We start from the raw sequence: 16198 nt of genomic DNA on the forward strand, positions 1-16198 counted from the left end.
AGAACTTTTGAGATATACTGGTGAACATCCTGAACGGGGAGGGGGGGGGGAGAGACCAGAGGTGGTATTCTGCCAGTTCACCCCAGTTTGGGCCAACTGGTAGCGGCAGTGACAGGGGGGCTCCGCTCACCCATCCAGACATCATCACAGATGCTCTGCGCATGCACAGAAGCCCTGTGCGCTCACGTGCTTCCAGTTCCGAACCGGTAGCAAAAGGTAAGAGAAAACCATTACTGGGGGAGACTCAGGTTTGAGCCCTTCTTCAGCCATGGAAATTCCTTAGTACCAGTTCCTCATTGTCAACCCAACCTGCCTCGCAGGGCTGCTGTAGGGAAGAAGAAATGTCTTGAGCTCCTGAATTAAAAAAACCAGGAACTATATAAATAGCAATAGCACTTAGACTTATATACTGCTTTACAACCCTATCTAAATGGTTTACAGAGTCAGCATATTGCCCCCAACAATTTTGGGTCCTCATTTTACCAACCTCGGAAGGATGGAAGGCTGAGTCAACCTTGAGCTTGGTGAGATTTGAACTGCCAAATTGCAGGCTATCAGCAGAAGTAGCCTGCAGTACTGCACTCTGACCACTGTGGCTCATGAATAATAACAAAGAAACAAATAGAGGCACTGCCCTGTCAGCTGGCCAGCGCGCATGCACGCGCTGGCCAGCTGAGTTCACCTTTTTAAAAGCTATTTTTCGCCTTCCCCAGGCTCCAGAGGCTTTATAGGAGCCTGGGGAGGGCGAAAAGAGCCCCCCCCGGAGGCTTCAGGGACCGTCCCTGAAGCCTTCGGAACGCTTAAAACCACCCTCTGAGCAAACCAGAAGTGACTTCCGGGTTGCTCGGAGGGTCGTTTTAAGCATTCCAAAGGCTTCAGGGACGGTCCCTGAAGCCTCCGGGGGGGGCTCTTTTCGCCCTCCCCAGGCTCCTATAAAGCCTCTGGAGCCTGGGGAAGGCGAAAAATAGCTTTTAAAAAGGTGAACTCAGCTGGCCAGCGCTTCCCTGACGCCTTCGGAGCGCTTAAAATCACCCTCCGAGCAACCCGGAAGTCACTTCCGGGTTGCTCGGAGGGTGGTTTTAAGCGCTCCGAAGGCTTCAGGGACGGTCCCTGAAGCCTCCGGGGGGGCGGGGGAGGCTCTTTTCGCCCTCCCCAGGCTCCTATAAAGCCCCTGGAGCCTGGGGAGGGCGAAAAAAGCATGTAAAAATGGGGGGGAGTCGCGCGTTGTGCGCGCATGCGCACTGGGGATCACGCGTTGCATTATGGGTGCGGCACGCCCGCACTCGACCCCCCTGCACTCCCCCCACTTGTGGCACGCAAGCCAAAAAAGGTTCACCATCACTGAAATAGATGGAACCTGCTATTGCAAAAATAAAATAGTTGAACCATGGATGGCCAACTAGGTAGTTACTGATGGGCATATGTTGATGTTCTTGTTATTATTGCCCATTCTGGCATTTTCCTGCCATCTTGCTTTATGCCACCCTCTTACTTCCAACAATCCTGTCTTCTTTGAGTTTCTGCAAGCACAAGAAGAGTGAAGGGATGGAAGAATATCCTTAATTTCTTTTGGTTCCTCCCCCCCCTCTTCCTCAATGTGTGACCTGAACCTAGAGAAAGGGCAAGCAAGTGAGCTCTGTGCAGAGAGTAAGGAAGATGACCTGGATGGAGATACGCAAGATGTGTTGCCAGGGTCAAGATCATCATCCTTAGTCTCTCTACATCAGTGTTTTTCAACCTTGGCAACTTTAAGATGTGTGGACAGCTGGGGGATTCTGGGAGTTGAAGTCCACACATCTTAAAAGTTGCCGAGGTTGAAAAATATTGCTCTGCATTATGGTACCTTGAGCATTCTCTTTCCCCCCAAAAAATATTCTCCGAGTGGTTTCTGAAGTGAAAAAAAGTGTTGGATAGGGAAGCTAAAATGATCAAGAGACTGGGTAAAAGGTGATCCCCATTGGAAAAGCAATAAATGTTTAGGACTATTTAGAAGGGCAAGGAAAGAAAACCATACATTTGCATTTTATTTTTTTATTATTGCTTGCTGCTCAGAGTTCCTTTGGCAAACGGGAGGATACACACACACACACACATTTGATTAATACATTAATTAATAAACAACCTGGATTTCAAGGTTGCTGTCTTGAGGGCAACATGTTCTCAACTCCTGTGACCGAAGGGTGGTGAAGATATGATACAGAGAAAGAAAAAGAGAGAGCAATTGAGATAGAGATTATGTAACATATTTATTTTAATATTGGGCATTCGGGGACAAATACAAAAAATATTCCTTAAAGGTTACTGGAGAGAACACAAAGGGTGGGAGGAGGACCTGCCATGATTCTCCTTTTTCCTCTCATTTGCCCCTTCCCTCAACAGGAAGATCACTTTTATCCTCTAGATTTAACAGTTTAGCAGATGAAGGGAGTTGGGAGGGACCTTGTAGGTCTTTAGTCCAATCCCCGTCCAAGCAGACCCTACTCCATTTTTGACAGATAACCGTCCAGTCTCTTCTTGAAAGCTTCCAGTGATGAAGCTCCCACAACTTTTGAAGGCAACTTCTGTTCCATCGACTGATCGTTCTCACTGATAGAAAATTCCTCCTTATTTCTAGGTTGAATCTCTCCTTGTTCAGTTTCCATTTATTATTCCTTGTCTGGCCTTCAGGTGCTTTGGAAAATAGCTGGACCCCTTCCTCTCTGTGGCAGCCCCTCAAATATTGGAACACTGCTATCATGTCTCCCCCTGGTCCTTCTCTTCACTAGACTACCCATGCCCAGTTCCTGCAACCGTTCTTCATATGTTTTAACCTCCAGTCCCCTAATCATCCTGGTTGCTCTTCCCTGCATTCTTTCTAGAGTCTGAACATCTTTTTTATAGCATGGTGACCAAAACTGGATGCAGTCAGGGTTCCTGTACTGGTTGGCACTGGTTTGCTGTGCGCATGCTCCTTGAAAATATAAAATAAGACAAATCCTCAAATATAACTTACCATCTCTCTGGGCAACTGGTTTTGGTTTCAAGCTGCCCTTAGTGTAAGGAAGTTTTATATTTAACTGGAATCTGTCTTCCTGCAAATTAAATTCATTATTCTGTGAACTGTATTTTGGAACAGTTTGGAGAAAAGATTTTCATCTCCTATGTTAGTTCCCTTCAAGTATTCAGATGTATTTCATTTATAGGTTTTGGTCCTGCTGCTTGTGGATTTCTCACCAGATCTGCTTGGCCACTTCAGCTTTATGGCCTTTTGTCTGCAAAGTTAGTCCTTAGTTGTCACCTTCATCAATTTCCAGATTAACTCTTCTCAGAGGGGTGAAGTCAACTTTTGGGAAGCAGAATGCTTTACAGAACCCGTTGCAAAACTTTAAGCGATTACTAACAGCAGAGGGAAGCAGAATCTAGGTAATAGTGAAAAGGCTACTGCTAGTGGCAAACTGCTGGTGACTATGATTATGTCACCGTGAAAGACCGAAATTGGTGAATGTCGACATTCACCGGTGAATGTTGGTGAATGTCGACATTCACCGGTGAATGTCGACATATACCAATTTCGGTCTTTCACGGTGACATATATAACGAGTCAGCGTAACGCTTTACTTTTGCTTTTCAATTCGCGGTCCTGGAAACTACTCGTTCTAACCGCGCAGGATCGCAGGTTTTTTTTTAAAAAAGTCCGCGAATAGAAGACGCTTAAAAGGAAGCGAGGAGCCGAGGTATTAGGGTAAGGGTATTAGGGTAAGGGTGTCGAGAGGATAAGGACATACACCAAGCGACTATGTGAATGTCGACATTCACTGGTGAATGTCGACATTCACCAGATTTCGGACTTTCATTCACCGGTGAATGTCGACATTCACCAGATTTCGGACTTTCACAGTAACAATTATATGCTTTGATGATTATTATCAAGTTACTTTTGGTTTTTATCAACCACACTGGATAGATTTTTTTTCTCCCCATGATGTTCCTATCCTAGGCTTCTAGATTTTCCAATAGGGCACCCATTGCCACTATAACTGAACTTTAATATTTTGCTGTTGGTCGTCCTGTTCTCCTCTTCCTTCCACTTTTCCCACTGTTGTGGACTTCTCAATGGAATAGATATATTGGAAGTGAAAACCCAATCTATTCTACACAACAAAGATAGGATTAACCTTCTATGATCTCACCAAAGGGCACCTGGGAAGATGCAGTGCTCAACCAAATTTGGACTCAAAACACAGCCTACAAAGTTGGCTCTGCATGGCCTCATGGGAGTCTGACAACCAATCAGAATAGAAGCTCAATTTCAAAGCCCAGAGAGGGCATAAAACCAGGGACTTTCAGCATCTCTGCCCTTTTTTCACTGTGCCCTTTTTTCATGTGATCACTTTTTCCCCCAGGACCTCAAACCATCTGGTCCTGTCCACCATCAAAACCATCTTTCAAAGTGGCCTCCATGTTTTCAGTGTCTTTTTTCCCACTTGGAACTGAACTCAGAAGGATATTTTTTCCAACAGATATTTGCATAAGGTATGATGATTTGAGCCTTTGATTTGTATCTCAAATTAGCACTCTGGATTCATTTGATTTTTTTTTCTTGGCTGTCCATGGTATTACCAAGAAACTGCTCCAGATGTCAAAAAACATCAATAGTTTTTCTATCTTCCTAACCCAGGATCAATCTGCTTTTTAGGGGTTTTCTGCATGAAGCTGGTTTTTGCTTTCTCTTTTCACCTGGAGAGCTCCAGGTGTATTGAGACCCAGCTCCCATCATTCTGAGCCATTGCTGTGAAAAGTTTCCACCGTAAGGGAATTCAAGGGCATCCAGTCTAGCGAAAAGGACTTTTAAGCTATCTTGGGCAGCTTTTTGATGACAGCTGTAACTGGAAGGGTGCCAACCTCAAGTCAGTTCAAACCACATCACTTTACAGGATTTTATAGTTCTTCGGCTTAAATCACTGCTTCTTTGCACTGTTGGGAGAAAAAAGGGGAAATGTTATTTTTAATAACTGAAATAGTTTAGCTTGCTCTTTGGTTGGCTTCAATACTTTGCAGTATTCTTCTTTTTATTTGCGATTGTTGACCTGTTCTATTCTACTTCATAATACTCAGTAAATAAAACATTGAAATTGGTATGTTCCAGGGATGAAATCAACTTACCTTCACTACTGGTTTGGGCGATGTAAGCGTGCACCTCCACGCATGCGCAGGACCTTTAATTTCTGTGAAGATGTGATGCGCAATTTAAATCAGCTAGAAACCAGGAAATCTGACATTCTAGCTCCGGGATGGCGAACCTATGGCACGCGTGGCACAGGTGGCACACAGAGCCATTTGTCAGGGCACGCGAGGCGTTGCCCTGTCAGCTGGCCAGCGCGCATTCAGCTTTTTTAAAGCCATTTTTCGCCGTCCCCAGGCTCCAGAGGCTTTATAGGAGCCTGGGAAGGGCAAAAAGAGCCTCCCCCGCCCCCTCAGAGGCCCTCCGGAAGCTTCATCAGCTTCCCTGGAGCCCCCCGAGCACAAAAAACTGGCCCTATGGGCAAACAGGAAGTTTGGGAATGGACTTCCGGTTTGCTGGTAGGGTTGGTTTAAGCCCTCCAGAGGCTTCAGGGAAGACTCCTGAAGGTCCCCTCCCTCCAGGGGGGCGGGCGGGGGGGGCTGTTTTCGCCCTCCCCAGGCTCCTATAAAGCCTCTGGAGCCTGGGGAGGGTGAAAAAAGCATGCAAAAAATGGGGGGTCGTGCCTCTCATGCACGCATGTGCACTGGGGAGGGGGTGTGTCGCGCGTTGCATTATGGGTGCGGCACGCCCACACACGACCCTCCTGCGCTCCCCCCACTTATGGCACGCGAGCCAAAAAAGGTTCGCCATTGCTGTTCTAGCTAATATAAATTAGGCCTCACAGCTGATGTTCAGAAATACCGGTTCGCCCGAATCGGTGGTATTTTTTATACTACCTGTTCAGGCAAACCAGTAGCATTTTTACTACCAGTTTAGGGGAACCGGTCCAATCTGGTAGCCTTTCACCCCTGGTATGTTCCCATCAGTATTGGTACATTCCTCTTTTATTACCGTATTTAGGAGCAGGAAGAAGAAGTTGGTTTTGCAGCAGCCACTAGGTGGCAGTCAAGGACCATGATGTAATGATCTTGGTGATGACAATAATAATGCTATAGAATCCACTTTTCACCTGATAAACCAAATCTTGAAAAGTCTCTGTTCAGACATGACACCTTGTAAGAGTTTGGCCTTTTCAATTTTTAAAATTAGGAGAAGCACAAGGCCATGTGCTTTTTGAAGATGCTGTTGACTCCTGGTTAAAATCAGTGTGCCCAAAGACTGGCAGAATTGTGGGAGTTCTTGTTCAAATGCATCTGAAGGGACTCCAAGTTGGGAAAGTTGAATTTAGGAATTGCTGGACTGTCTGTGGCAGAGGTGTCAAACTCAAGGTCCGGGGGCTGGATCCGGCCCGCGGGGTGCTTAGATCCGGCCCACAGGGCTGCCCTGGAAACAGCGAAGGACTGGCTCGCTGTGCCTCTGCCAGAGGAAATGGAGCTTGGGATGGCTGCATGTGGCACACCTGAGCTACGTTTTCACTGGCACGGGGTTGCAGGAGGCCATCACAGTTGAAAATGGAGATCGCAAGAGCTGCGGGCAGCATTCCCAAGCTCCATTTTCACTGCCAGTGGGTTGTAGCAGGTCATCGTGGCCGAAATGGAGCTTGGGAGCCTGTTTTCGCTGGCAGAGCGCTCGGGTCACCACAAGAGTGATATCGAGTTCCCCCCCCCCAGGTCAAACACTACCCTGATGTGGCCCTCAATGAAATCGAGTTTGAAACCCCTGGTATATGGCCTGACCATCTCAGTATGCATCTCACGGCCCTCACCTTTGTTTTATTTTGCACTTCTGGCCCTATCAATTCTTCTCTTTGATCCTCAATCTATATTCCTGCTTCTCTTCACATTCCCGTTTCATTATTTTATTTTCTGCAGTTGACTTTAGCTTATCTCTCTCCTTATGCTCTTTTTCCAACACTATTGAAGATTTCATTCTGGAAAGGGAAGAGGTGGAAAAGACCAACATTTTCTCTGAATGTCCATGGTTGATTTTAAAAGGGAGCAATAAATAAGGGAAAACACCAAGATAATACTCCTGTTTCCAGCATGTTTGCTTTTTGATATGACTTCCCTCTTCCAGTCATTCTTAGTTTCCTTACCAATATATTATAAATAAACCAGAAGGTCCAAGACAAGAGGAAGATATTCAGAAGAACAAGGGAGAATAGCAAGATTGGGTGCTCTTTCAGAATTTATTGGCACATAGACACCTACACTTTACAGATAGTCCTCGACTTACAGCTGTAATTGAACCCAGAATTATGGTTGTACGTTATGGTTGTAAGATCACTGCATGCATCCAATTTTACAATTTTTTTTTTCCTGGCAAGCCCATTTTCCTCAAGTGGCTGCTTTTTGCTGGAAATAGGAAATCAGCAAAATCTGCTAAAAATTGCCGTCATGTGACCATGAAATACTTCAAATGGCTGTAAATGCAAGCCAGTTGCCAACCGCCCAAAATGCAACCATGTGACTGCCGGTGTGTGTGCAGCTATCACAACTTTGATTAATAAATAGCTCTGGGGAGGAGTCTATCTTAACTTCAAACAGTTTCTAACACATTAAGCAATGACTGCCTGTATTAAAATGAAAATTGGAACACCCTCCAACAGTAAGGTTCTTTTTGTCTATTTTTTTTAAAAAAAACAATTGGCCCCTTTTTACACTTTCCTACTGTAGAAACCAGCAGTCTTAAACATGATAGTACAAAAGTGTAAGTCAGTTCAATATTATGGTAAAACATGGGAGTTGTGGAGTATATTACTTGGATACTGCATTAAAACAAAACTTTGGTACCATCACATAGGATTGCAGGAAACCCACTGTTGTGAAATCTTTTATTAACGGATACCAGCAGAACCATAACAAAAGGATGGAGAAAAGCTGCAGATGGGTCAAAGGGACAATTGCCTACCTGGACTAATTTTGGAAAGGAACGTTGGGTGTTCTTTTTTAAGCCAGAATTCAGAAGGAGCAGAATGAAGGTGGGGTGAATTTGCAGGACAGTGAACGAATGGAAAAATGAAAAAGAAGCATGCTAGTAATTATTCCGGTATTGTTCAGACTTGTTTTTTTTGTTTCACCAGAGGGTAGGGCTAGAAGCAATTAAAGGCAAATTACAGGGAACAGATTTTGGCTCAACGTTAGGAGAAATTCTTACTCTAATGGTAAGAGACGATCAACAATGCAAATAACTGTCTGAAGATGAACAGGGCTTCCTCTCCTTGGAGGCTAGACAGCAAACAGTCGGGATGCTGTGGCTGCATCTTGTACTGTACTATAAAATGTGGACCGAAAGGGAATGGAACTGAAGGACTGTCCAACTCTGCTTTTCTATTTGTCTGCAAAGGGAAATCACCAGATGGCACAAAATACAGTAACAGGCATTTCGTAATTTAACAAGTGCAATGACGTCTTGCCTCTTTTTTCTTGCTAATGCAGATGGAGAGCCACAGTTAGCATCTACCGTCATTGACACTATATTGGCTGGTTTGCCAGGACCTCGTGGGGCACCAGGACCTGTAGGGCTGCCAGGTAAGACAGATGGATTGATAGAAACAGAAGAACAAAGCAATAACTGTGTTTGAAACGCTCCAAGACAATCATTTCTAGAACCTGTTCGCTTGACACACTTAACATTTTTTTGTTTAAAACATTCAACCCTTGATCTTTCCATCTGTATTCCATTTGGAAAAATAAATGGGAAGCAAGCGAAGTGGCAGCTTGAACAATCCTCTTTGTTTTCAAGAGTGTTTCTGGGACTCAATGAGACTGCGAAAGTGTTGTTGGGTGATTAGAATATGGCAGCTGCACCTTGGAGCTTTGTTTCACAAAGAGGCAAAGTTAAGAAGAGAAAGGAAACATCCAACCCAGTAGAGAAGTGGGAGCTAGAGGGACTCTCAAATCTCCTTCTGGTAAATTGGTGAACTGTAACTAATTTTCTATCCAATGGCAACTATAAAGCCTCCCCATTTCAGAAGCCATATGAGTTCCACACGTGTTCTCAAAAATTCAGATACAACCAATATAGGGGCTCTGTTGGATTGGATTGGATTTATTAGATTTATATGCTGTTATAGGTGGAGTAGACACATTTGTTTAGAGCAGGAGTCTCCAACCTTGGCAACTTTAAGACTTGTGGACTTCAACTCCCAGAATTCCTCAGCCAGCTTGCTGGCTGAGGAATTCTGGGAGTTGAAGTCCACAAGTCTTAAAGTTGCCAAGGTTGGAGATACCCCTGTTTTAGAGCAATGTGTATCAACCTCAGCAACTTTATGTCAGAATATTCATGAACTGGAATAGGATGTAGCAACAGGTCAGCCATTGGGGACTGATTAGAATAGGGCATGGCAACAAGGTCATCCAATGAATAGGCATAACAACTAAGTCAGCCAATGAGGGCTGTTTAGAAACTGAAACAGTATTTGCTGGAGACAACTAGGTGCCTGGGTGTGGCTTAGGCTTAGCTTAACTGCCCTGTATAGAGGAGGTTGTCTTTGTCTGTATTAAGCTCTGAACAGAAACCAATCTCTAGCCTTCCTGTGTTTGAACCTGCTTACAATCTCTCTCTCTTACACGTTGGAAGAATCTGCTGTTGGTATTGTACATTTATTCATGTGTTATTATGTGTATAAAGAAGTCAATGAACCCTGCTGCATACGTTATCTGTGTGTGCTTTCTGGATTTGATTTTTGCCACAACCTCTGACATTTTAAGGTGCATGGACTTCAATTCTCACCTCAGCAACTTTAAGAGGTGTGGCTGGGGAGGATTCTGGGAGTCGGAGTCCACACCTCAAAAATGCAGAGATCGACAAATTCTGGTTTAAAGAATCAATGTGAATCGAAACTTGCGCTAAGAACTGTTCATACCATAAGCGGCGCTGTGCTCACCACTGGGGAGAGCCACAGAGATGATCTTGAAGAAACCATGCAGCAGCAGTTAAAAATAAAGTACATTTTAAGCCCAGGAAATGAAGAAAGGGTTAGAAAAAAATTCAAACTAAACTCTACCTTAGCTATAAGAAGAAAGGAAGGGAAAACACAGCTTTGTAAGATACCATTTCTATAGCCCAGGGGTGTCAAACTGAAGGCCCGGGAGCTGGATCCAGCCCATGGGGTGCATAGATCTGGCCTGCGGCGCCACCCTGGAAACAGCAAAGGACTTGCCTGCAGTGCCTCTGCCAGCGGAAACGGAGCTCAAGAGGGCTGTATGTGGCCAAGGGCTTGCAGCAGGCCATTGCAGCTGAAAACGGAGCTCAGGAACCCATTTTCACTGGCAGAGCATTTGGGCCTCCACAGGCACCCACAACGTAAGTGATGTCAACCTAGCCACACCCACCCTGGCCCCCAACGGTCAAACACAACCCTGATGCGCCCCTCAATGAAATCGAGTTTGACACCCCTGCTATAGCCTGTCTTGAGTTCCAGTCAAACTTGTTGGTTTCCTGACCAGGCCTACCTTAAAAGGTTGACAACTGTCACCATCGCCAAGAGTAGCAAAACTGAGACTATCAAGCGTTTTTAACAACTTTTCAGATTTATTAATCTGCCAGCTTTCCACATACTTGGAAGTAGTTTTCAAACATTTCAGTCTTGGGATCCTTTAATATTCCTAACAGTTATTGAGGGCCCTCCGAAGAGCTTTGCTTTTTGTGGGTTGTATCTAACATTGTTTACTGCATTAGAAATTAAAATATTCTGAGGTGAGAATCCTATGAAAACCTAAAATCAGATTCATTCAAGGAATAAATAATATGGCATCCATGTTCACCAGTATGAACTCTGTTGAAGTCTCGAATGAGGAGACGGAGGCGAATATAAATGCAACTGTGGTTTATTGAACAAAACTGACAGGAACACAAACTAGTCGTCTGACAGCTATTTATACCAGGAGCTGTCAGACGACGAACCAATTGGAACAAAGTATTTCTCCCGCCGGCTGGCCGGTGCGCCTGGACCAATCAGAGGAGTCCAACTCTTCACTGCCCTCTGCTGGCCAGGCTCACCGGTACACAACACCCCTTTCCCCTGGATTGCGCAGGCGTAATCGTCTAGGTACGACGGACGCCTGCGCACGCGCTGCGAGCGTCTCAAGGAAGATGGCGCCTCGCCCAGGGGAGGTGGAGTGTCGGCTCCGCTCTTGTGGCGAACAGGCCTGGCAGCGTCCAGGATGGGTCTTCCTCCCGGCAATGCACCGACAGCCAATGGTAAGTGAGCCAGCGCACCGGGAGGGGTGGTTGCGAGGTCGGAGCTAGTGGTGTGTGGACGGTCGAGCCGGCAGGCGGCGTCGTTAGGGCCTGGTTGCTTTTCTGCAGGTGTGTTGTGTTCAGGTCCCTCCGGTCGCCGACGCAACTGGCTTATGTGCCGCCGCCAATGTCTGCCATCATCGAGGAGGACCCTGTAAGAACAGGGCCCCGTGATGTCAGTCACTCTGCCAGGTAGCCACTTTGGCTCGCCGGTGTAATTGCGAGCAAATATCCCCTCACCCACCAGAAAAGACCTGGGAGGGGGAGGAACGGCAGGGGAGGAAGGATGGTAGAGAGGGTGGAAACGGTCGAGGAGTGAACGAAGACGGCGGCCAAGCAACAGCTCTGCAGGGCTTTTGCCCGTGGTGGGGCAAGGGGTGGAGTGCTGGGAACGGAGGTAGGTGGAGATGCGGGATGGCCAGGGAAGGGCGGCCATGCGGGCCAGGGCTTCTTTAGCGGAGCGAACCGCACGTTCGGCAAGGCCGTTGCCCGCAGGGTGGTAGGGGGCCACCGGGGCATGGCGGATGCCCAGGGAGGCAAGGTAGGACTGGAATTCGGTGGAGGAAAATTGGGGCCCGTTATCGGAAACGATAACGTCAGGAAGGCCATGGGTGTTAAATAGGGAATCCAAGATGCGGATAGTGGCCGAAGAGGTTGAGCTGGGCATAGGAAACAGCTCAACCCACTTCGACCAGGCATCCACCAGGAGGAAGAAGAGGCGGCCCTCAATGGGCCCCATGAAGTCGACGTGGAGTCGGCTCCATGGGCCCATAGGGAGTTCCCACTCCCTAGGTGGGGAAGAAGGTGGCGCAGAGCGCACCTGCTGGCAAGGGGTGCAACGCTGGACGTAGGCGGCGATGTCCGCATCCATGGACGGCCACCAGACATAGCCGCGGCCGAGGCTTTTCATCCGGACTATGCCAGGGTGACCGTCATGGAGGCGAGACAGGACAGCCGGCCGCAGGGAAGAGGGAACAACCACGCGGTTGCCCCACAGGAGGCAATCCTGCATGATGGAGAGTTCGAGGCGGCGGCGGAAAAAGGGGGAGAGTTGGGGATCATTGGAGGCTGCAGACCAGCCCCGAGTGACAGCGGTCATGGCTCGGTGCAGGATGGGGTCAGCTCGGGAGGCCTGAGCGATGTCCAAAACGGACATCGGTAGGGAGAGGTCAGCCAGGAGATTAATAGAGTGGACAGGGGCTGGATCAGTGACAGGAAGAGGCAGAGGGCAGCGGCTCAACGCGTCAGCGTGAGCGATGTGGCCGCCAGGCTTGTAGGACAAGGTGTAGGAGTAGGAGGATAGGAATTCAGCCCAACGAGACATGCGGGGGGAAAGAATGGGGGGCGTGGGACGGTCCCCTGCAATAATGCCTAGGAGGGGCTTGTGATCGGTAATCAGTGAGAAGGGGCGGCCATACAAGTAGTAATGAAAACGTTTTACTCCCGCAACGGCAGCAAGAGCCTCCTTATCCAGCTGGCTGTAATTTCGCTCAGTCCTGGATAAGGTGCGGGAGTAAAAGGCTATGGGCGCTTCAGAGCCATCCGGGTAAGAATGGCTAAGAACAGCCCCGACCCCAAAGGGAGAAGCATCGCAGGCCAGGGTTAGAGGTAAGCGCTCGTCATACTGGGCGAGGACTGGCGGGGCAGTGAGCGAGCGCTTGACAGCCGCGAGCGCATGCGCCTCGCGGCTGGTCCAGACCCATGGAGAGGAAGAGTCCAGCAAACGGTGAAGGGGTTCGGCCAGGGAAGCTTTGTGAGGAATAAAGGAGGAATAAAAATTTAGGAGACCAAGGAAGGCTTGGAGCTCCACCTTGTTTGAAGGAGTGGGGGCGGAGAGAATGGCCTCGACTTTGGATGGGTCGGGGTGGATGCCGTTGGCATCGATCATGAAGCCGAGGAAAGTGACAGAGGGGACGCCGAGCTGGCACTTGGAGGGTTTGAGGTGCAGGCCGGCGGCCCGAAACTGTTGCAGGACCAGGCGCAGGGTTTTGATGAGTTCTAATTGGTTGGGGGCGGCAATTAGAACATCATCAAAATAGGGCGTGACCCCGGGGATGCCATGGAGCAAGCGCTCCATGAGCCCCTGGAAAATGCCGGGGGCCACGCTCACGCCAAACTGAAGGCGGCGGCATTTGAATGCGCCGCGGTGAGTTACGATGGTCTGCGCAAGCGCGGTGGATTCGTCGACAGGCAGCTGCTGGTACGCCTGCGCGAGGTCCAGCTTCGCGAAGATGCGACCCTGGCCCAGAGTGTGCAGGACGTGCTGCACAACTGGCACAGGGTATGGGTGTGATTGGAGGGCCTTGTTAAGAGTGGATTTGAAGTCCGCGCAGATCCTAATAGATCCGTCGGACTTCAAAGGCACGACTATGGGGGTCTCCCAGGGGGAGAAATCAACGGGTTCTAAAATACCCTGGCTAATTAATTTGTCTAGTTCGGCGTCGACTTTTGCTTTTAAAGCAAATGGAAGCCGGCGGGCCTTCAGGCGGATTGGAGGAACTGAAGGGTCGAGGTTGAGGGAGATAGGAGAGCCAGTGTAGCAGCCTAAAGAAGGGGAAAAAACATCGGAAAATTCGGAAAGGAGTGAGGAGATAGAGGGCGGGGAAACAGGAGGGAGGGGTGAAAGAGAGTTAACCCCAGCAATAGAAAGGCCGAGGGCCTTAAACCAGTCCAGTCCTAGAAGGGAGGCGAGGGGGTTTTTTACAATTAGTAAGGGAAGCTTTGCCTTGCGAGAGCCGAAAGATACGTGAAAGGATCGGCAGCCCAAGAGGTCTATGACATTTCCCTGATAGTCGCGCAAGCGGCAGTCAGGGGGTTGTAAATGATGAGGTTTGACCCAGGGCAGTAAGGAGCTAAGGGTGGCCCATGACATTACGGATCGGGCCGACCCTGTGTCCACCTCCATAGGGCAGGGAACCCCCTCAATGGCGATTTGGAGGTGCAGCTTACCTCGGCCCTCCAAAGTTGAGGAGGCCGAGTCTACAAGCCATTCAGGGTAAGCTTCAGCTGGGTCCCCCACGGAGAGGGAATGCTGACGGCGGGAAGCCATTGAAGGTGGTTGACGGGGCGGCGGTAGAGGGCTGCGGCGGTCCTGTTGGCCGGAACGGCAAACAGCAGCGAGGTGGCCCTTCCTGCCGCATTGGTGGCAGAGGGCTTGCCGGAACCTGCATTGGGAGCGTTGGTGGCGGCCGCCACAACTGAGGCATTGGCGTCCATCTCGGGTGGAGAGGGTTTGAAGGCGGTCAGCGGTTTGGTCTACCTCAGCGCGGAACGTCGAAGCGGTCGAGGAAGCGTAGGCAGAAGAAGGTGCCGCGTAGGGAGCGGGCGGCAAGTAAGCGGCATGCGGGTGCTGGCTGAGGTGGCTGAAATCCGGTGTGGATTGATCAGCCATCTCATAAGCCCTGGCATCATCAACCGCTATCTTTAACGTTAACTCAGGTCGAGCTAGGATGCGGCGGTGGAGTTTAATGTCTCTGAGCCCATAGATAAATTGCTCTAGCAGCGCGTCTTCCAAGTCACTGAATTCACAGAGACTTGCCTCAGCGCGGAGAGCGGCCACGTACTGGGCGATGGTTTGGCCCTCTTTTTGAATACACCGGCGGAAATATTGCCGCCGGGCGAAACGAGACGGGGCGGGCTCGTAGTGTTGCTTCAGGCGAGCCAGGAGTTCGTCCCAGGGCAGCGAGTTAGCCGGATCGGGAGCAGCGAGAGCCCTCGCGGTGGCGAACATCTCCCTTCCACAGTAATTTAGGAAGATGCCGCGCTTTCGTTCCTGTGAGAGGCTGACGAGATCGTGGGCTATGAGGAAGCAGTCGAACCTCTCGAGAAAAGCTTCCCAAGCCTCAGCCTCTGGCCGGAACGGCGAAAAGGCAGCGTTAGAAGCCATTGTAGGCACGGTGTAGGGGTCCACGTCGCCCGTCCTCGTCGCCAGTGTTGAAGTCTCGAATGAGGAGACGGAGGCGAATATAAATGCAACTGTGGTTTATTGAACAAAACTGACAGGAACACAAACTAGTCGTCTGACAGCTATTTATACCAGGAGCTGTCAGACGACGAACCAATTGGAACAAAGTATTTCTCCCGCCGGCTGGCCGGTGCGCCTGGACCAATCAGAGGAGTCCAACTCTTCACTGCCCTCTGCTGGCCAGGCTCACCGGTACACAACAAACTCAGATGCTGACCGGGTTTTCTGTCCCTCCAGATTTTTTTTAAAATGTTTTTTTAAACTAGTAGTATAAAATAGGAAGCTAGCTTGCAGCAATGTTTCATCCACTGGCCTCTTAACACAATTGTGTTCTTCGGTATACAGCTAGTCTTTGACTTACAACTATTTGTTGAGTGACTGTTTGAAGTTACAACAGCACTGAAAAAGTGATTTACGCCTGGTCCTTGCACTTACGACTTTCACAGCCTTTCCATGGTCACATGATCAAAATTCGGATGCTTAGCACTTACCGGGTATTTACAATGGTTACAACATCCCAGGGTCACCATTTGTGACCTTCCCAGGAAGTTTTCAACAACCAAAATCAATGGGAGAAGCCAGATTCACCTTTATATCTTGATTCACTTAACAATAGAGGGGAAGGAAATCATAAAATCAGAATGATTCATTTAACAACTTCCTTGCTTAGCAACATAAATTCTGATCCCAATTGTGGTTGTGAACTAAGGACTACCTGTGACATTATTGCCCCATAGGGGTGTAAGAGAAAGCCTACAGAACAGAGATGAAGGTTCATGATTTGCTGTGATTGCTTGGAGAGCACAGCCATTCGCACTCCTATGATAGCAATTTTACTAAGTGTGCCCATGCACTGTGAATGTACTGCACAGAACAGCCCCTCTCCCGGT

The 16198-nt window shown here is 48.5% G+C and overlaps 1 protein-coding gene across 8 annotated transcripts in view; it reads left to right on the plus strand.

The window, feature by feature from the left end:
* The window catches only part of COL26A1 (collagen type XXVI alpha 1 chain), a 180804-nt gene that overhangs the window by 141291 nt on the left and 23315 nt on the right, over positions 1 to 16198 (plus strand). For all 8 annotated transcript variants that reach the window (XM_081942436.1, XM_081942438.1, XM_081942440.1 and 5 more), the window contains exon 8: positions 8539 to 8631. In XM_081942436.1, coding sequence (XP_081798562.1) covers positions 8539 to 8631 — 93 coding nt within the window. The remainder of the gene's footprint in view (positions 1 to 8538; positions 8632 to 16198) is intronic.

The sequence above is a fragment of the Natrix helvetica genome (genome assembly GCF_964273705.1).
Source record: "Natrix helvetica genome assembly, chromosome: 2".
Lineage (NCBI taxonomy): Eukaryota > Metazoa > Chordata > Lepidosauria > Squamata > Natricidae > Natrix > Natrix helvetica.